Source organism: Enhydra lutris, unplaced genomic scaffold (assembly GCF_002288905.1).
Source record: "Enhydra lutris kenyoni isolate GAN:26980312 unplaced genomic scaffold, ASM228890v2 scaffoldscaffold31, whole genome shotgun sequence".
Lineage (NCBI taxonomy): Eukaryota > Metazoa > Chordata > Mammalia > Carnivora > Mustelidae > Enhydra > Enhydra lutris.
In genome coordinates, this window is record NW_019154115.1 from 16849970 (window position 1) to 16870997 (window position 21028).

The following is a 21028-nucleotide window of genomic DNA, read 5'->3' on the forward strand; positions in this document are numbered from 1 at the left end:
AGGCTCGAACTCCCAAACCCAAGGTCAAGAGTCACATGCTCTATACCTGAGCCAGTCAGACACTCCTGGGCAAAGTGCTTTTAACTAGTATTTTACTGTAATGTGCCTAGAAAGCAAGACCCTCCCCAGACTAGTGGCTGGGAGGCCAGTTACAACACAGGTTAGGTGGGGCGTCACCTTCGCGCCCCCACCTCCCCAGAGGGAACAGCCTTGCACTGAGGATAACTGCCTGTCCTCCACACTAGGCTGCCATCTCCGAGCCCTGTCCCCTAAGGTTTCAAGGCGCCGGAGAAAGCTGGCTGACTGGTCAGCGTGTCATCCTTTACTCAGAGCCCCAAAAGCCAGAAAGAAAGAGGTTTGGTTACAGAATTGAGGTTTCTAATTGTCTTTGCTTTCTCTCTACAGCTTGGGAGTCCTGATTTCTGCTTTGAGAACGACAGTGACGCGTCCTCCAAGAAAGCACACTTGGTAAGACAGCCCCAAAGACAAAGCGTTTCAAGGGAGGTTTGTGAAGGCTTCATTTCATAAGTCACCCGAACCTGTGAAATATTAACTTAAACCTATGAACCTATTTGAGCAAACCCAGACTATTTAGCACCCCGGCCTGGCTTTCATCTATCTATGCCCAAGGGTGGGGGTTTCTAGCAAAGGTCTTCCCGTGGGCCCTCTGCATCTGGCCACCCCACCTGGCCCTGGCGATGGATTGCAGACCTCCTGCTGACTGGCACTCCACACCATGCCCTTACCGTGATCCAGGGGTGTCGGAGAGCCTCTTGGATTGTGAGCCGTTTCCTGCAATGAGGATCAGAAAACAGTGACGATCCAGGAGGACAGAAGCTGAGAGCAACGTTCTCCATCTTCACTCTTTGTCAGACCCGCCCTGTGGCATTCTTTGACCACTGCCATTGAACCAGAATGATGAGGAACGCAGAGCTGGTTGGGGAACTGGCTGAACTCCCTGCATTCCAGACAAAGTGGTCCAGGCAGACCCCCTCCGTAGAGTGACATTACATAAACCCTCATCTTTGGCCGCAAACTCAAAGGGCCTAACAACACACTCTATGAGACTCACAAGTGCTCTTGTGAGCTGAGTTCTACACAGACCACTAAGCCTCTGTGCTATTCTATTTGCTTCCCAGATCCCTTCTCAGCCCTTCCCTGCTCTGGTAGGGATCTGAACTAGCACTGCCATTAGATGGGGAAACCAGGACCCTACTCTTTTGAGGACCCCATTCTGGCTCTCTCTGAAGTCTGTGGGACCAAGAGGACATGGCCTTCTAGAATCTGTAGATCTCATTCCTGTCCCATCTAGTCCATGCTCTGGGCACCCAGCATCTTACCATTCCCTGCCTACCTCCTGCTTTGACTCTGTAGCTACAGGGCTCTCCCTAGGCCCTAAGAAGGGGTAGGATTAGCATGTCTCTTATTTTCCCACTTACTGACCCCTCTGAGTCCACCTCCCCCACCAAGTCCCATCTGGATTGGTTTAGAAACTCTGCCACTTTCTTTTTCAAATCCTAGTTCTAGGTGCCTTTGGGACAGACTGGAAAACATAATGTGCCCTAGAGAAATGCAGGCTGACGTCCAAACACATGTGTGTACGTGCATGCACACACACACCCACACACCCACACACACACACACACACACACAGACTTATTTGTATTTTGGCAGGAAAGAAAGCAGAAAGACCTGAGCAAGCAAGATGAATGCCAAGTCTCAGCTAATCCACGCTTCTCAGCACTTGCCCAGATTAGACAACGATGGTGAATGTGGCAGCCCGTGGCAAAGTAGGGACAGACTGACATGTCTTCAGGAGAGGGGACAGGAGAAGATCAGTACCTCAGAAACCCATGCCTTTCTCTGTTATCTTACCGGGTCTCTTTAACCAGAAGCTTCCGAATGAAGTCCTTGGCCAGCTCGCTGGTCTGGCTGAAGAATTCCTCGTCAAACTCATAACTCACGGCTGTGATATTTGCTAGCGTTTCCTGCTTCGTGTCTCCCAGGAAAGGAGATGCTCCACTTAGGCTGAATACAAAGAGAGGGACTGTGTGACTACTGTAGGTGAGTAGAGGGAGTCAGGGCTGAGGGAGTGAGGGAACCCTGACTCGTACTATTGCATGGGGATGGGAAGCTGCCGGAGGCATCAGCTGCCCCCTCTGGGCAGCCAGTCAGCACTTTCTCGACTGAGTCCGACTCAATCTACTTCATGGAGCTCCCAGTAAGTACGTGATAGAAACTGTGTCCCAGGAACTTGGAAGAGGAGGGGAGAAAACACAGCGAAGACTTCGTAATCTCAAGCAGAATAAAACAGAATATAACAGAAGACCAGACGAAGGTCTGGGGGGAGCACAGGACAGAGGGGACACCCAGTGCAGGCTCCACGGCGGAGCTGACATTAGTATCAGCTGTGTCTTGAAGAATGAAGAGGTTGTCAGCAGTCAGGGGAGATGAAGTCTTCTAGACTAAGGGAGCAGCCTGAGCCAAGCCTGAGAGGTGTGGAAACAGATGGGCCATTAGAGTGGGAAGGGTATGTGAGGTTCCTCTGCAGGGTTTGTCAAGAATGTGTCGTTCAGATAGTGACTCCCAAATCTACTGTTTCCTGACTCATATTCCAGCTTATGGGATATGTCTCCCTAGATGTGTCATTGTCACTGTGCCCTAAGCTCCCTCCATGAGCTCCCTGCCTTGATGAATGATGTCACTCCACAGATACTCCCAAGCTAGAACACAGGGCTCACCTCTGACCCGCCCATCCCTTTCCTCACCACATCTAACCAGCCTCAAACTCTTGTTGGTTTTACCTACTAAATATCTCCTGAAGGCCATCCCTATCCCCACTGTCGCTTTCTTGGCACAATGGCAGCAAGGTGCACTGGGAAAATTTTGCTATTCCAGACCTGGATTTGAATCTCAGCTCCACTAATCAGTAGCTGTGTGAACCTAGGTAAGTTATACAACCTCTCTGTGCTGCAGTTTCCTTCTCCATAAAATGAAGAAAATAAAAGCCTCCACCTCACATGATTGTTACAAAGAATAAATAATACGCTGACAATGCTCCAGGTAGTCTTGCCCATACTAAGTGCTCTGGAATCAGTGGCCATGATTTCTGTCTTTGAACACAAAGAACCTTCTATGTCTCCCCATTTTCTACAGGATCACATCTAAACTCCTGAACAGGACATCAGAAGTTAGTCCCTACCACCTCCTCAGTACACTTCACCACACTTACCAGGCACACTGTTTCCTTCCTCAGCAGACAGCCCTTCCCTCCCTTTCCACCTGGAGAATTAATCTCATTCTGTATAGCCCAGCTCAAATGAATCTGTCTCTCCCTCATTAAATCTTCCACAGCCCCAGCAAACCAGTGCCTCTCCCAGCTATGTCTCACAGAGGTGTGTTCATACACCCAGCGTGACTTTGGTCCCACTGAGTGCGACTTAGCTGTGTGGTGTCTCTCCTGACACGGGAAGCTCCAGGCAAGCAGGGCAGACCTCCTTCATGGCAGCATCCTGAGTGCCTGGCCCAGAGCCCACCATGGAGCAGGCACCCAAGAAACTGTGTGGGACTCAAATGAGCTGCAAGAAGGCTATGTGCCTGGTACACACTCGAATTCCTCAATATTTCAGTATGGAAATCAGAGTTTTGGAAAAAAAAAAAATCAAGGTTTCAAGAGCCAGCGCAGAATCTGGAAACATGGAGCAATGGATCCAGTTCTCCTCTGTGTCCAGTTCCTCTGGGGCTTTTCAAAAATACTGATCCCCAGGGACTCCTGGGTGGCTCAGTCCGTTAAGTGTCTGACTCTGGATTTCGGCTCAGGTCATGATCTCAGGGTCCTGGGATGGAGCCTTGTGTGGGGCTCTGTGCTCAGCTGGGAGTCTGCTTGAGTCTCTCTCCTCCTCCTCTACCCCCCCTTCCCCCACTTGTGCTCTCTCTGTCTCTCTCTAAAGAGAAATAAATAAACCTTAAAAAAAAACCTGATTAAAAAATACTGATGCCCAGACCCCATCCCTAGCAATTCTGATGTAATAGCTCTGCAGGGGGTTGAGGGCAGTGGTAGGTATTACAAGGTCTAATGTGCAGCCAGGATCGCCACCCTCCACATTGTACAGAGCTCCCAGTCTGTGGGCTGCTGGAAAAGTCAGAGAACTGGCGGACAGGGGTTCTGGGTGCTGACGCCCCCACATCACCTCTGGCAGCCACTAGACTCTGACCCAGTGTGCCCTAAAAATAGCACGTCCCAGGTGCGTGGTCAGGGGCAAAGTGTGGGAAAGCCCCCCTGGAATGAAGACCTACTAATCAGCCAGAGCTGCCCGGGTAGTTTGCACGTGTCCGCTTCCTTAACCCGCACAGCACACCCGCGGGCAGGAAGTTTGAGATTCCTATTTTTCTGAGGAGGAAAACAGGCCCAGAGGTTAAGTGTCTGCCCAAGGCCACACAGATAGAAAGTGGCAGGTTCCCTACACGTGGGCTACACAGGAAATGACTGCTTGAGCAACTTCATACTTCAGGGCTGGGAATGAGGCTCTAGGGAGAAACGAGAGAGGCTGTGAGAGCCGGGGAAGGCAGGGGAGACCGGGGAGAAAGACTTGGGGTCAGGGAAGGCATGGCCGCCAGAGGGCTGGACCAAGGCTTCTGGGTGAAAGCTGACTTTCTCACGGACATGCAGCCCGGGTGAGGTCAAGTGGGGGATACTGGGCGGCAGTGGAGATAGGGACAAAGCTCAGCCTCCACGCTGGGGCCAAGCATCTGAATTGGAGCTGAGAGCACAGACCAGGAGGTGTGAGGTGGGGATCGAACACATCTGGCTCACAATAAATGAGTAAATGGGGAAAATCATTAAATTCAGTCTGCCTGTCTGTCTGGCCCTCTCTGAGTCCACCCGGGGCCCCTTGATCCAAGCGAGGTCGGGGTCCCGGCATCAGGGATACTTACAGGATGTAGGTGATGACGCCTATGCTCCTGCAAAACAAAGAACAGGCCAGTCAGAGCCACGCGGCTCTGACCCCAGCCCAGCAAGGGACTCCCCTGCACGGTCCCCAGGGGATGTGGTCACCTGCCCCTTCATGGAGGCCTAAAGATGCCATCTCAAGTCCATGGCCCTCTCAGTCCCACTCTTCAGCAGCAGCCTGGGATGTGTGTGGAGTCACTGAGCTCTGGACATTCAGGCTAAGGACCCAAGTTCAGACTCCTGAACTGGCAGGCTGTTACTGGGTAAGTCCCTTATCATCTCTGAGCCTCTTTCTCCTCATAAAAGGAGCATAATAACTACCTCACAAAACTGCTGGGAGGATTTTAGAAAACCAGGCAATCAAGGTACTTGGCCCCTATCAGGCACTGTTGAGTGAAATGAGTTCTGTCTGTGCAGAAAATCCTCTACAGTACCCCTGGGCCCCACACCGTGGTTAGAGCCTAAGAGGCTCTGGGCAGTCACTTGGTTGATTAACAGAATGAGCTATTGTTACTATTTCTTTATAATGACTGCGCCAGGCCTCAGGGCTGAGCCTGCACCTGCAGCCTCGCCTCTCCCCTTGTCCCTGCCTCGGCCATGTTCTAAGTGGCCTCAGGTCTGGGCCTGGCTGCCTCCAGCTGCCAGGGCCATGGGTCCAGCACACATGGAGCAGCCAGAGGCTCCGAATGTGTGGAGAAAGGGGTTTTCATGGTCGAGGGGGATGTCAGCCAGAGCCGGGGTCTGAGGCCTGCTGACCTTGAAAGAATCCCTAAGGCACTTAGGTGGCCGCACAACTTACCACATGTCAGCCTCCAGTCCCAGGGGCTCGTAGTTCACAATTTCTGGAGCTGAAAGAAGCCAGATTGAAGAATCAGCAGGAGAATGAAGATGAGAAGATAAGGCTAGAGAGAATTTTAGGGTGTTTGGTGACAAATGTCTCCCTCCTGAATCCTCACTAAGGAAAAATCAGAGCAACAGATGGAGATAATTCTGGGTCTAAGAATCTCGAGAAATGAAGTTGCCTGTTATTCTGGTGGGAGGCTTTTACACAGAGGCCTTGATGGTGGGGGAGAGGAACACCCTGAAGAGAAAGCGCAGGGTGGCATGAGGAAGATGCAGGAAGGGGAAATGGGGCCTAGCAACAAGGCCTGTTTTAGAACTCTCTGGTGGAAACCAGGCAGGTCAGCACTGGAAGGTGATAATGAAGAAAAGAAGGCAGAAAGGGAATCCAAATCCCTGAGTCTGGTCTGAAAGAGGGGCACCTCCCTACTGAGGAGAATGAAGACATTCTGGGGCCAATGAGATGATGAGCCTGAGGTGCCCCAGGGACATCCAGACAAAGATGTCCTGGGAACAGGAGAGGGAGGCAGAGCCATCAAATCTGAAGTCATTGTACAGGTGGAAACAGGAGATACGTGGATGATGTGGTGACCAGGAGTGGGTGCAGTCTAGGAAAGAAGATTCTACCCACCGCAGAAGAGGGCTGAGTGCTGCATGAAGGTCAAACACACGAGCACTTGGAAAGTGAGTAGTGTCTAGAGAGTGACAGGATGGTAGACTTCGAGATAAGAGTGTAGATGACACCATAAAAAAAAGCTTGGCCATGAAATGGAGGAGAAAGAGAGGTGAGTAGCTAGAGAAGAGAGAAGGGCTGAGCCTGTCTGATCATAATGGAAAATAGGGAGAGAGCAGGAAAGGCTACGTTTGTTCATCTAGAACAATAGCAAACCCACGGCATCTATGGGGTGTGCCCACCTTCCCACCACTCTACTTCAAGACACAAGGAAACACTTTTCTGGCTCTGCTTATTTTTTAGCTTCTTAAAAATGATGTCTTACTGGATATGATGTAGTCACCTGCCCCCCCAACCTAACATTATGCTTCTAGTGTTCACTCAGGGTTCATCCGTGGTCTTTCTTTTTCACTGCTATGTAGTAGTCCACGGTGCGAACATATAGCGTCTTCTCCTCAGTGATCATTTGGATGGTTTCCACTTCTTTTCTCATCAGAACAACACTGTTATGAACTTTTTGCACACGTCTCCTCACAAACATGAAAGACTTCCTCTCGGACAGTGATTTAAGGTGCAGTCTGAAGACAGTCACTGGTCCAGACACAGTGGTACAAAAATTGGGAGTAAGCATTTAGAAACCCACAGAGCAACTTGACGTTGCCATGACATTCAAATTGTGATAATTTTTCTAGGGGTTTATTTTTCTAGTATCTTACTGAAAAAGCAGTCCTGGACAGATTGAAAACATTTTTTTTTCAGTCTTTCATCACAGAGAGTTTGAGAAACACAACTCACTTTCCAGGCTTGTCTGCTTGATATGCATATACACTCACTTCTGTCCTCTGTGTGCTTTTATTGGTCCATTTTCTTCTGTGCTTTTCTTCTTCTTTCTTGTTTTTTTTTTCTTTGATAGTTTTTTTAATTAATTTTCCTATTGTTTCCCCCTCTACTTACATTTTTGTAATGGCCACCCTTGAGACTTTAGGATGGCTATCTAACAAATTCTAACATAAAGCAGTGTTTTGACCTTCTTCTAACAATACAAGAACCTTAAAACACTCATTTAAGCCCTCTGTCCTAACATCATTTTCTTCCATTTTTAGTTCTTTTTTTAACCCCACAAACATCATCATCATCATCATTATTTTAAACAGAAAATGTTTATATTTGTCCAATGTTTACTCATTTCTTTGCTCTTATTACTTCTTGCATTGAGACTTTCCCTCAAAAGGTCATTAATTCACAAGCACATCTTTGGTAGTTCCATTAATACATGCTTGTTGGTGGTTAATTATTTCATGGTTTGTCTTTCTTGTTGTTCACTTTTGATTTTTTGTTTTTTGCTGTGTTTTGTCTGAATCATTTACCCTCTTTCTTGAAATATAACATTCCTGGGTATGCAGTTAGGGGTCCTTTTTTTTTTTTTTTAGTATGTAATTGACTTTATTAAGCAATTCATGAATCAATCAGCATCCCACCTAGCAAGTAAAGAGATGCTCCCTAATTACTGTTTTTTAAAAATTTTCCTCAGTTCTTGGAAGATAATATTCTATTGGACATTGGTTTCCATTGTTGTTTTGAGAAGTATGCTGTCAGTCTAATTTTTTTAAATTTGTATTGATTGATTGATTGATTGGTGATCTGTCCTTTCTCTCCGGCTGCTTTTAAGATCTCTTTGTCTTTGGTACCTTATAGTTTAACTGTAATGTCAACTATAGTATAACTATAATGGATTTATTTTTATTGTTTTCTGTTCGATATACATTGTCCTTTCTGTAACTGGGCGTGCATGATTTTACAACACTTCTGGAAATTCTCAGCCATTTTCTTCAAATGCTGCTCCTCTTTTGTCTTCATTCCCTCCTCTGGGATTCCAAACAGACCTATGTTAGTTAAGCTTTCCATTTTTACCCTCTTATACTTGTCCTCTATTTCATATTTTCATGTCTTTGTCCTTCAGTGGTATTCTAGTTAATTATTTTTCAGCTCTGCCTTTCAATTCTTCAATTTTCTCTTCAGCAGTGTAAACCTTCTGTGTAACTCATTCACTGAATTTTAAATTTCTAGGAGTATATGTTAAATCTCTCAAATTTCTATCCGGTTCTTTCTAGAATTTGCCTGTTCATTTTTGACAGCCTCTTGTTGCTCATTCTTGTGTTTCTTTTATTTCTATATACATTCCATTTATTTTATAGTCAACCTGTGATAATTTCAGTATCTTATGTCCTCAGATGTCTAAGTCTTACTGGTCTTTCATTGAAATGCTGATATGCACCTTTGGGAGAGGTCCTCCTACTGAATTCCTCTGAGGCTCCCAGACCCAGCTCTAAGTTCATTTCACTGGCTTTGGAGGTGGGGTTAGTGGTGCTGGAGGAGTTACTACACTTAAACACTTCTCTTATTTGCTATGAGTCCAGAATTTCCTTAAAAAGAATATTTTCCTCAAGAATCCAGTTTTGTAGCAGGAAGGCTTTTGGAAGACTGGATCCACTACACTCCTAGAGGCTGACTAGTTAACTTTTCAATACTGTGTCTCAGGTTCAAATTTCAAAGGAATGGTGGGAGTAGGACAAGTGATTATAACCCTACTTCTCAGGAGTCCTGGGTAAAGAAAGTCATTCTAATTTGGACACGGACCTAGAAAAATCACCCTATATATCTGTAAGGTACAAACAAAACCATTTCTGGGCTAGAGCTGGGTTATATGGGCTCACCAGAGTCAACTGTGGGCATCTCTTTCCAACTCTGAATTCAGTGACCAGTTAAAATTGGTAGCTTAAAATTGGTAGCTTAAAATTGGCAAATGCTATAAATTAGGGTTGTGTTTTGTGTTGAGACCCAGTTGTTAGACATTTAACAGCATAGCAGTGGAAAAAACCCTCCACAGTTTGGCCTACTCGTCAATATCCCACTCACATGGCTAGTCTGATGCGAACTTCCTACTCCATCCAGAGTGGACAGTGAACCATCCCCAATAAATGCACTAATTCTGGCCCTACACCCTGCTATAAACAACTGAACCTGGGATGTGCTCCTCCTCTACCCTGACTCTGTCCTCATCCCTCTTCAGACACTTCTCTCATCCATAACACCAGCCCTTTGTCTCTGTTTGACTCAAGGGCATGACTGATCCCACTGACTCTGCCAGAGTGGACATCTTATTTGAACAGGCTTCCAGAGATAACTCCATCATTCACTTTATAATTAATCATATGCTGTCTTGTGTCATTTCTTCCACTCTTGCCCTCAATTTCTAGCTGAACCATTTACTGTTGATTAACACTTGGTTTGAACTTAACCAAGTACATATACACATTTTACCACACACATGAATAGAGGAAAGCAACTGCTATCTTGGACAAAGTTCAAGAATGGTTGTCTTGTGCCCCGGGTTCAAGTTGATTGTGCCACCAGCTCATTGTGTAACCTTGGATGTGTCATTCTGAGTGTGCCTCCTTGCTATCACTGTGTCCCCAGTATCTCACCAAACATCTGTCATAAAGTAGATGAAGAATAACCATTGGTTGACCTCAACTGACATCCTGTAGCCTTCCAATTCCACACTTGTTAAACTAGATCGATGACCCAAACAGATCCTTCTAGCACTGTTACTTGGTGGTTTGATGTCTTATTTCAACAACTAAATTGCACGCCCCCTGGGGGCAAGATCTTTTTAGAAAGACAACCCAGTGTAACCAAAAGAGCACAGGCTTTGATGTTAGATGTATCTACATTTTTTTTTAAAGATTTTATTTATTTATTTGACAGACAGAGAGAGATCACAGTAGGCAGAGAGGCAGGCAGAGAGAGGAGGAAGCAGGCCTCCCGCCGAGCAGAGAGCCCGATGCGGGGCTCGATCCCAGGACCCCAGGACCATGACCTGAGCTGAAGGCAGAGGCTTAACCCACTGAGCCACCCAGGCGCCCCTAGATGTATCTACATTTGAATCTTAGCTTTACAACCTACTCGTCGTTTTGCCATGAACAAAGCATTTGATAGAGAAAATAATTAAATCTGCTTTATGAGGTTGTTTGAAGATTAACTGAGATAATGTTTGTAGGACCCCCAGCATAGTGCCTGGCACACAACAATATTCCCCTACCCTGGGGTCTTTGGGTCCTTGACAGCACCCTTCTAGAAGAGCCGTAGCACTGGCATGTGTGACCCGAAAATCCAGCAGAAGGGATGATCTGACACATTCTGTTTTCCTTTTTGATTAGATTGTGGTCAGAAGTTTCCGCCTCCAGGTTTTGGGGAGACCATGCCCTCCCTCCATTTCCAAGACCACTCCATCTCCCAAAGCAGAGAGAGACAGTGGTCCTCGATTCTCGTTCCTCTCCCCTCTTCAAGGCTGCCTCTCTAGGACCCCCAACCTGCACAGTCCCAGTCCCATGAGGGGGCTTCTGGGGCCTGAGCCAAGGCTGAGAGAATGAGAGGGAAGACACAGCTGCACGAATAAAGGCCAGGCACACAGGAGAGGTGAGTGGGTGGATCTGGCATTTGGCAGATGATTTCCCTTTTCCTTTTCAGGAAATCAAAAGCTGCTCCAGAGAAACTTGAGTTTATGGGAATGCCAGAGGGCAAGTTAATTTTAAATCTTCACAATAAATTCAATGAAGAGCAGGGGGTGGGGCCAGCTCACGGAGAGTTTGGCTCTGCAAAGGCCTTTTCTGGCCTCCCCCTCCCACTGGGTGCTCAAAGCCAACACCCAGACCCTTACCCAGAAAACCAGCAGGACATTTCCTTCCCCACCCATTATATTTCTAAGGGGGAGGGTCTCCAAGGCACCCTCTCTCAGCCTAGAGACCACAGCCCTAGACACAGGGGGTTTGTTCCCAGACTTTCTCTACCTTTGGATCCCAGATGCTTAGGTGGGAGAGAAGCAGGCCTAAAACTCACCAACAAATTCTGGCGTCCCAAAAATGTTCTTAAATTCAACTCCATCTTCTATTTCATGAGCCAGGCCAAAGTCAATCAGCTTGATGTGTGGAATGGGAATATTCTTGTCTAACAACATAATGTTTTCTGGCTGGAGAACAAAAAAAAAAAAAAGAAGGAAGGAAAGAAAGGAAGAAAAGACATTAATTAAAGCCCTGTTTTGTGTTTTCACTTTGGGGTTAGGGTGGAGTTTGGTGTTCTTTTTTAGAAGACTCAAACTCTTTCTTGGTTTTGTGTCTTGTCTTTTCCTGTGAACTCAAAAACAGGCACAGCGCTGAGGGCAAGGCCTGGGTTGCACCAAACCTGCTGTTCACAGCAGAAGCGGAGACCTTAACTTTGGTCCCATTTCTGTCTCTGAATGGCAGATCCCTTTAATGCAGTACCTCTGTTTCCCGATCTGTCAAATGGGGCCAGGGAAAAACTTGCAGCATTTCCTGTAAACAAACCACTGCCCTGTGTGAGGATGGGAGGGGTGGGAGCCTTGCAGTCTAGCCTCGGTTTACACTTGGCTTATTAACCTCTGTCTTCCTGACCACCTCTTTTCCCCGGCTGGCCAGCTTCCTGTTGACAAACTCCCCTCCTCTGGACTAACTGTGTAGCTCACACTTCTCTAAGTGTCTAACTAATTTTGGCCCTCGGCAGGACACAGGAAAAAAATGCACCTGATTTCCAGGGAAAATACCAGCTGCCCAGGCTATCCCCAGTGTCACAAACAGCTGTCAGATCGGATGCAACCCTGCGGGTACATGTCAATAGGGGGATGGTCCTGCCCTGGCCTCACGCGCCACAGGCTCTCTGTGAGGACAGAACAGGAGCCTACCCTTCTCACTCCCACCCAGCTGCCCAGAGTTCACAGTGGGGGAGCAGGTCGCTCTGCTTCACCAAGTCCCATCCCACTCCCCACCATGATGGTCTTAGACTCCATTCCAAGTGGAATGTCCTGAAAACATTCATCCGCACCAAAACATCAAATGTCACAGCCGCATATTCATAATAGTCTCAAAGTGAAAATAAGACAAATGTCTATCAACTGGTGAATATGGTATATCCATGTATACTATTCCACCATAAAGAGGAATAAAGGCAAAGAAAAAATAAAAAGGAATGAAGTATTGATATTTCAACATGAATGAATCTTGCAAACATCCCACTCGGGCACCTGGGTGGCTCAGTCGCAGGGTGCTTGGATAGAGTCCCACATCCGGCTCCCTGCTGAACGTAGAGTCTGCTTCTCCCTCTCCCTTTTGTCCCTCCCTCCACTTGTGCTATTTCTCTCTCTCTCTGTCAAAGAAAAAAATAAAATCTTTAAAAAAAGAAAAAGAAAACCTTAATGCCAAGTGACACAATCAGTCACAAAAGACCATGCATTGTAGGATTCCACTGATACAAAATACCCTGACTAGGTAAATCTGTAGAAACAGAAAGTGGATTAGTAGTTGCCTGGGACTGGGGGAAAGGGGAGTGACTACTAATGGGTAACAGGACTTTTTTTTTTTTTTTTTTGAGTGACAAAGATTTTCTAAAATTGATTTTGGTATTAGTTGCACAACTTTGTAAACTGTACACTTTACATGGGTGAGTGGTAAAGTATGTGACTTATTATCTCAATAAAGCAGTTTTAAATAAATAAAGGTAAATAAATAAATACATGTTTAAGAAAATCAAGTGTCCCTATTTCTCGAAGTCCTGAAGAATTTCCCACCTTGTACCTTTGCTCACATTATTTGAGCTACCTAGAAACCCTTCTGCTTGATCTGCCCATCAAAATCCTAGCTGGGCTTCTAAGTCTAACTCAACTCAGCTAGACTTAAAAGCTTTCCTCAAAGGGAGGAACTGAGTACCGCCCCCCATCCCCGGCCACACACACAGCCCAGAAATGAATTCTCCTCCCCAGTCCCTTGGTGCTTATTTAACCTTTTGGTTATGACATTTGTCACGCTCTCCTTTGCCCACAGTCCTTGCTGTCACTGTCCTAGCTCCTCTACCGAACCCTCAGCTGGAGGGAGGATTGGGGTCTTTACTTGTTGACGCCTGCAGTGCAGAGCACAGAGACTGGCAGGCTGAAGGTGGTCCTAACTGTTCGCTGAACTGGTCTCAGTCTGGCTGGAAGACAGTCCAGGTGCCACATCCCAAACTTCCTGGCTCCCCAGAGTCTCTGAGACCTCATGTCAGAGTGGCTGGAAACTTTCACTCGAGGAGGCTGGCTGAAGCCTCCCCTGACTTTGAAAATAAATAATACATTCCCTTTTGCTTTTTTTTTTTTAAGCTTGTTTATCCTTTTTCCCCTCTGGAGATTTCTCTCCACTTTATTTTGAAAATGTGTCAAAGTCCTTTCCCAAGGCAAAGCAGGGTCTTTGGCCCTGCAGAAAGGACAGTAGGGACAGGGGAGGTCAGGAAGTAGGACCCGGACAGATGGCCCCACTCCAGTACCCCCACTACAGCCCTCCAATGGCTGCGCATGGACTCCAAGTGTCCTGGAACCCCATTCAGGGAGCTGTGCCTTCCCCACTGCCCACCATCACCCCGGCGGGTGGGGGTGGGGAGCTTCTCCTGCCCCCATTCCACCATATTCTTTAGTCACATTATTGGTAACTTCCCCTTCTCTCCAGGCAATGGCCCTGAGGCTTGTCTCTGGGACTGAGGGTCAGGGCCCGAGGCTTCCTGATGAGCAGTGTGCTCAGGCCGCAGCCCATGCTACATGGGGACAGAAGCTGCAGCGGACAAATGCAGTCATGCCAGACCCCCAGAGATGACCCCCAGAATTATGGGGCAGCAGGAACTGGGTGGGGAACATCACGGAAGAAGGAAGAACCATGTGAGGCTGAATTCTCCCAGGCAGCACTGCTCTGAGAGGTGAGAAGCATCCTTCCCTTATGGCCTCTCACCTCTGCGACCCACAGTCCGGAGAAACAACCTCTCCACCGGCTTGTGAAAACCTCAGGGCCAGGCCACGTTTTCTCACCCAAGTACTACCTGGCCTCACAAGTTCTTGTCCACCCTGAGAACCTAACACACAGCAGGTGACTTCACCCCCACTTGGAACATTCTTCCTGCACAGTCCCAATCCCCAACCTGCTTTATTTCCTCTTCACATTTCAGTAAAAATAGTCTCTCCTCCAGAAGGCCGACACGTGGGCGCACACATTCCACACCCCCGTCCCCATAACACCCCGTGCCTCCCCAATTCCAGCGTCTCTACCCCCGTCTCAAGGTGACAGCTTACTTCTCTGTCTCCCCACACCGAGCTACAAGCTTCCTGAGAGTTTTGTTCCTCCCCTTGCTACAGAGCCTGGCATCCACCAGGTGCTCAGTAAATGTCTGGGGAGTGAGGACAGCTGTCTGGCTGCACTGTGCTAACCAAGCACATGACATACTTTACACCTCATTGAACCCTCCCCCCCATCTTATGCAGTGGACGCCATCATTCCTCGGTTTCAGAAAGAGAAACCAAGACCAAAAGACTGACTTGTGAAGATAAGGCTTAAACCTCTATCTGTTGAACTGCAAAACTTCTGCTCCTAACAATAGAGGAAAGGATCTCCCTTCCCGGGGGCTCAAGTGTCCTGGGAATCTCTCCCAGGGAGAAGTGGGAATGCTGCTTGGGCCTGGCAACCTAGGGCAGCCTTGTACCCTGGCACAGCGGGAATGTTCTCCTGGGTGGGCAGGCCCTGGACCCCCGTTCTGCCCTCCATCACTCACACCCTGGCCCATTTGGACCAAATGTACTTCTAGGTTCAGACCTGCCCTGACTGGGAGTAAACAGGAAAATAGCTCCTATATCTGTAGCTCCTCTTGCTTTCGGAAGGGCTTCCTTCTTGCTATCCCAGCCTCCATGAACCCAACCTGCTGCCACCCAGGAGGCAAGGCAGGGGCTGACATCTTCTGAACAATTTCCAAGGCAAGCAGCGAACAATAGCTCCACATCATCTTTGCAACCGCTCTCAGGGGTAAGCACTGTCAACATCCCCACTTCACAGATGATGAAACAGAGGCTCAGGGGGCTGAAGCACTGGCCCAAGATCCAACACCTCATAATGGCAGAGTCTCGAGGTGGGTTTCCCAGGCAGTCCAGGCCCTGCTTGCCACCACATCACCCAATTTGGTTAACTACCTTCAGTGGTCCCACTGACCAGGAAAGAAAGCTCAAATGCCCTGCCTGATATTTGAGGCAATGAGGCTCTGCACTGAGGGTTCCATGCCACCTTCCCAGCCTCATCGCCCCTCATTTCCTTGCACCTGCCCCCTCTCCCCTCCAGGTGGCTACTACCACACCCAGAGAGACAGCTAGGTTCCATCCTTTGCTCTGGCTTTTCCCCTTGCCTGGAATGCCTTTCCTACTCCTCTTCACACTTTCAGGGACTATGCCTCAACCCTGCCTCCTTCTACCGCCTTACTTTTCAATGAAGTGGCCCCTGACCTTGGGCTCTAACCCCCTTGGCGCTGACAATGCTTATGAGCAAGTGGTCCTCAGTTGTAGGCTGTCTCTCATATTGGGACATCGCTGCTCTCCCGGGTGGTGGCCTCCCTGGGAAATTTCAGATCAGTGCAAAGTTTCTTGGCGTCCCCTATGGTATCTTGTGTCCTGCACACGCCCCTGAAATATGCTGACACGCACTGAAAGAAGTGGGAGTTAGCGGTCCTTCTCTTTCTGCCCTGTGGAAGTCCTCCACCACCCTTGGGGGGGGTGCCCTAGGGCACTCCTCCCCACGGGGCCGCTGTAGGGCTGGGTCAGGAGGGACCATGACTGAGGGAGGATCCCCAAGGGTAGCCTGAGGGCCAGCAAAGCAGCAGCTCCCCCAAGGGCTTTTTCTCAGCTTCTCTGCTTCCCCCTTCCCAAACAGGGTAGGGCACTAGAAAAGATCCCGGGCCTGCGTACTGGGAAATTCCGGGTTCACCTCCACCATACAAGGCCATGTGAACTGAAGCATGCCACTTCCTCTCTCTGGGCCTCAGCACCCCCAGTTCTAAAATAGACACTGGATGAGATCCAGAGCCCCTTCGAGCTCTAGCCTCTGCAGTTGCAAGGTGGCACAACATCTCGAGCTGGTTGGGCAAATTCCCACTCCTCTGGGCCCCAAGTAGGACATATGAAAGGCTCAGGTCTCCTGTCTTTGGGTCAGGAAGGAAGAACAGGCCACTGTGACCACAGACTGCTGGGTCCAAGCCAGGCTGCCCTCTGGGGTAGTATGATCCTATCCATCTGTCCTTCTCCAGCTTTATTTGCTTTGACCAAATACTACCCACATACTTGACATCACCTCCAAAGCATGGCTACAAGGAGGGATTCCTACAGGTGCCACCACTGCCCAGCACAGGGCTTGTGGAGTTGCTACCACGAGGCGAAACTGCCCTCACCTGTCAAAACAAACCCACCCAGCTCAGCCCACGAGGCAGGCAGCTGTGGGAGAGGCCAACATGCCCCACCGTGTCCCAGTGGATTTGATCAGAGGTGCCTGCTATGGCGCTAAACCGGAAGCTGGTCCTCCAGGCAGGACCCATGTGAGTGGGTGATCCCCCCCTCCCCCGTCCAGTACATCGTGTCCAAGAGCCCCTACAGGAGGAAGGCAACCTCGGGGGCTATACAGTAAGGTGCAAAAGGCTTGAGCTTAGAGTCAGGCGGGTCTAGGTTCAAATCTCAGCTCTGTCACTCACAGTGAAACCTGGTCAAAGTCAATGGACCTCTTGCAGCCTTGGTTCCCCATCTGTATAATGGGACAATACCTCCACGGCATAGGGCTGTTCTAAAGACCCAAAGAGATGGTCCATGGAAGTTTCCATGCCCAGCAAGATTTCAAGTAATGGTGGCTATGTCCATTCGTTCCTATCTGGGATAGAGCAATGACAATAGTCGTCCCCAGGAAACTTACTGAATCACCTGTGCACCACTGTAGAATATGCCCTCTCCCTGGCCTGCCTCCTGTCCTACGCATCCTCACCCCCATGTCACCCCTACACTGTTCACAGTGTTGAAGCTGCAAGGGCCCTCAGAGATCATTAAGTCCCATCATGCTGCAGAGCAGCTCACAGAGGTCAAGAAACTGCCAAGGTCACTGAGCGAGGAGGAGAGCCCAAGTCTGTTGACCCCTGCCCAGTGTCTTCTCCACGTGCCTGTCACTGGGCGAGGCTGCTTAGCTCAGCCAAGCAGGGTACCGGCTAGACAAGGAAGCTGCTTATGAACCTTCATTGCAAATGTGGAGCATGGCCCCAGGAAGTGCTGGGCAACCTGAGCCAGCAAGGATGCCTGCTGCCCAGCCTCTAGGGGTAGGTTTCCATGGAGATGCAGCAAACTCTTCCCCTGGCACCCTATAGATGAGACCACAGTCAGCCTCTTCCCACAGGCCTCCAGTGTGGCCCATGCACAAGGTCCCCTCCATCTGGCAGTCAAGGCTCTCCTACCTCTGGAAACTCACCCCTCCACCACATCCCAACCAACCTCTTAATCACCCTTACACCACCCTGCAGTTAGCTCTGCTGGAATGGCCTTCCTCACGAGCTTCTTCCGGTCCCCACTGCCAGCTCTGACACATTAATTCTGGAACAAGTTCCATGACCCCCTCCCCTCCAACACCTCCAACTAGTTGTTTCCCCCCAGCACCTGCCTGTTAACCTGACACACCTCTGGCGGCGAATCAACTGCACTATAATTCCTTGTGTATCCTCTCCCCACCGTTCTGAAGCCCCAGGAGAAGGACAGGGGCCCTGCCTCTCATTTCTACCCCTTGCACCCAAGAGTGGCTGGCATTGCAATTCCTGTGTGCTCGGGAACTATTTCCTGCCCGAATGAACAACTAGCACAGTCACATATGCATCTCTTGCACATTCTGCTTTTAGGCAATCAAGATAGATAATGGCTAAGAGCCTTGGAACCTGGGTTCCAATCCCAGTTTGGCCATTTACCAGTCTGACACTGGGAAAGTCACTTAGGTGGGCAGCTGCAGGTTGCTCACCCATTAATTAGTAATGATGATCCAACTACCTCACGAGGGTTACCAAGAGGATCAAACAGGACCTATAAAGTGACCGGTAGCTGTTAGCATCCCCTCGGTGATTATTTCCTTGGCCATGTCTCTTCCTCCCAGAACAAGGGTCTTTATCATCTGCCTTCTTTCTCAGCCAAAATTCTGTCTCCCCCAGCAAGTATCATCTAAATAGCCAGCCTAGTGCTCCTTCCTTCTCCCACTTTCACACGTGTGCAGCAACCTCACCCCACAGCCCCAGTAAGGCCAAGAGCCTGTGTGTTCGTCCCACCTTCCCGACCAGATTGCCCAGGTGCAGAGAGAAGGCCTGTTTTGCATGCTCTGTGTTCCTAAAAGCACCCAGCCTAGGGTTTCTGTATAACACAGCCTATAGCGTCTAGTTTCCAAAGCATTCATACTCATTTGATTCTCACTGTCCAAGGCAGGTACTATCATCACCCCCATTTTACAGATGAAGTAACTGAGGCTCACAGAGGTTAAGTGCTTGCTCAAGGTGCCTCAGTAATAAGTAGTGCAGCTAAGGTTCAAGCTCTGGCGGACTCCAGATCCTGTGTGCTCTCCCATCTCTTCTGTCACCTCCTTCCTCTAGTTGATGCAAGGGAGCCTGCTGGGGTCACCCCTGCCTGCTGCCCAAGTGGGCATGTCCACCTTGGCTCTGGTGCCTCAGCAGCTTCCTATCCCAGCTCCATGTTATTTTCCAGAAAACCCACAGAAGCGGCTTCGGAAAGGACCCCAAACTCGGTTGCATTTGGATTTTTTTTTTTTTTAAGATTTTATTTATTTATTTGACAGAGAGAGATCACAAGTAGGCAGAGAGGCAGGCAGAGAGAGAGGGGGAAGCAGGCTCCCCGCAGAGCAGAAAGCCCAATGTGGGGTTCGATCCCAGGACCCCGGGATCATGACCTGAGCCGAAGGCAAAGGCTTTAACCCACTGAGCCACCCAGGTGCCCCTCGTATTTGCATTTGTTAAACCACAGCTTCTGGCCACACACTCATGGCCTCCTCCTCTGGGAACACTGCTGCATGGTTCTGACCTCCCATGCTTCCTCACTCCCATGTCACCCCTACACTGTTCACAGTGTTGAAGCTGCAAGGGCCCTCAGAGATCATTAAGTCCCATCAAGCTGCAGAGCAGCTCACAGAGGTCAAGAAATTCCCAAGGTTACTGAGTGAGGAGCAAAGCCCAAACCTGTCTGGTAAAGCAGAAGGGAAAACCTACTCTAGCTACCTACTCTGTCCCTAGGCTCTGTGACATGGAGAGAAATAAAAATTCACTTCCAAGGGCATTCCAGGACCACTGGCTTTGGGCCTTGGGCCAACTAGCAATGTTGGCCCTATGGTTTGTGCCAAACTAACATTTGGGGTGGGCTTTCCCCACACATCACCTCACAGCCACCAAGCTGTGGATGGTTGGTGTCCCCATCTAACCAATGAGGAAACTGGACCTAAGTCAAGACATTCTGAGCCCCCAAGCTGTGCTTTGAGGGTTCCCCTTCTGAGCTAGTTGCCCACTGGAATCCCCTGGGGGACTGCATTAACAACACCAAACTGAGGAAATCAGTTCACCAGGAGTGAGGGTCCAGTGTTGGTTTTGTAAAGTAAGCTCTCCAAGAAAGTCTGAAGCAGACGGCGCCATGTTTGGGAAACCAGTGCTGAAGAGGACGCCGGCGTCTGACAGACACACGTTAGAATCCCACTCTGCCCTGAGCTAGCTGTATTGCCCTTGGTGAGGTACTCACCTCTCTGAGACTTGGCCCTTGGTCTGCAAAACGGGAATATTACTGTGGTAAGGTTCTAGGAGCCCTCAAGTAACCTCTTCTTTCTATAAAATGCGCATGACAGCAGACCCTCCCTCACAGGTGGCTGCATGGGTTAAATGGTAAACACATGCCCAGCACTCAGACAGGAGTCTTCATGTTTTCAAGGTGCCCAGTAACCACCAGCTGCCATTGTTGTTACTACACCACTGACAACAGTCAGCCTGCGTATAACACGATCCTGTTTACAAAGCGCTCTCACGTTGTGGGCAAAGGCTCAGAGAGCCAGGGAGGTACTGGAGCTGGTGCCTACTGGCCCATAACAGCCCAGGAATTGTGTGAGCCGGCTGATAAAGGGAGCCACGTTAACTATATTATTTTAATATTAAAATTAAATTTTATAAACTGATATTGAAATAAGTCAGATGAAAAACAATACTTAAAACTCATTGCTTCCTAATTTTTAAAATCGTATTCTAGTATTCTCTGTGTTTTGGAGGTGATCTCTGTCCCTTATCTCTGAATTGGGGAAATCCTAAATAAGGCTATGCTACTGTTCCCCTCTTCCAAACTCTGGTCAGTGGCACGTTGATACCTTGAAATTGTGGGCCGGGGTGGGGGGGATATTGACACCATGGAAAGTGGCAGACACTACAGATCAGAACCTGATTTATTATCTTTTTGATTCTAGACTTAAGACGTGCTGGAGAAGATCACTTAATAATGTAGCTGAAACTTAAAAGGGTGCCGTGTATGTAGCTGTTGTTTTGTGAATAGCACAGAAACAGAGGACATATTTTTTTAGTATTCGGAAACTATTATCTAATCCAGCCAAGAAGTCATTCCAGTCATTGACAAATAAGCAAAGTTCTAACACATGTCTTCATTGTTT

At 48.7% G+C, this 21028-nt stretch overlaps 1 protein-coding gene across 2 annotated transcripts in view; it reads right to left on the bottom strand.

The window, feature by feature from the left end:
- LOC111153261 (death associated protein kinase 2) overlaps positions 1-21028 on the bottom strand; it is a 118174-nt gene that overhangs the window by 14961 nt on the left and 82185 nt on the right. For both annotated transcript variants that reach the window (XM_022512171.1, XM_022512172.1), the window contains 5 exons: positions 11364-11493; positions 5751-5799; positions 4936-4962; positions 1876-2028; positions 747-792 (listed from right to left, as the gene is read on the bottom strand). In XM_022512171.1, coding sequence (XP_022367879.1) covers positions 747-792; positions 1876-2028; positions 4936-4962; positions 5751-5799; positions 11364-11493 — 405 coding nt within the window. The remainder of the gene's footprint in view (positions 1-746; positions 793-1875; positions 2029-4935; positions 4963-5750; positions 5800-11363; positions 11494-21028) is intronic.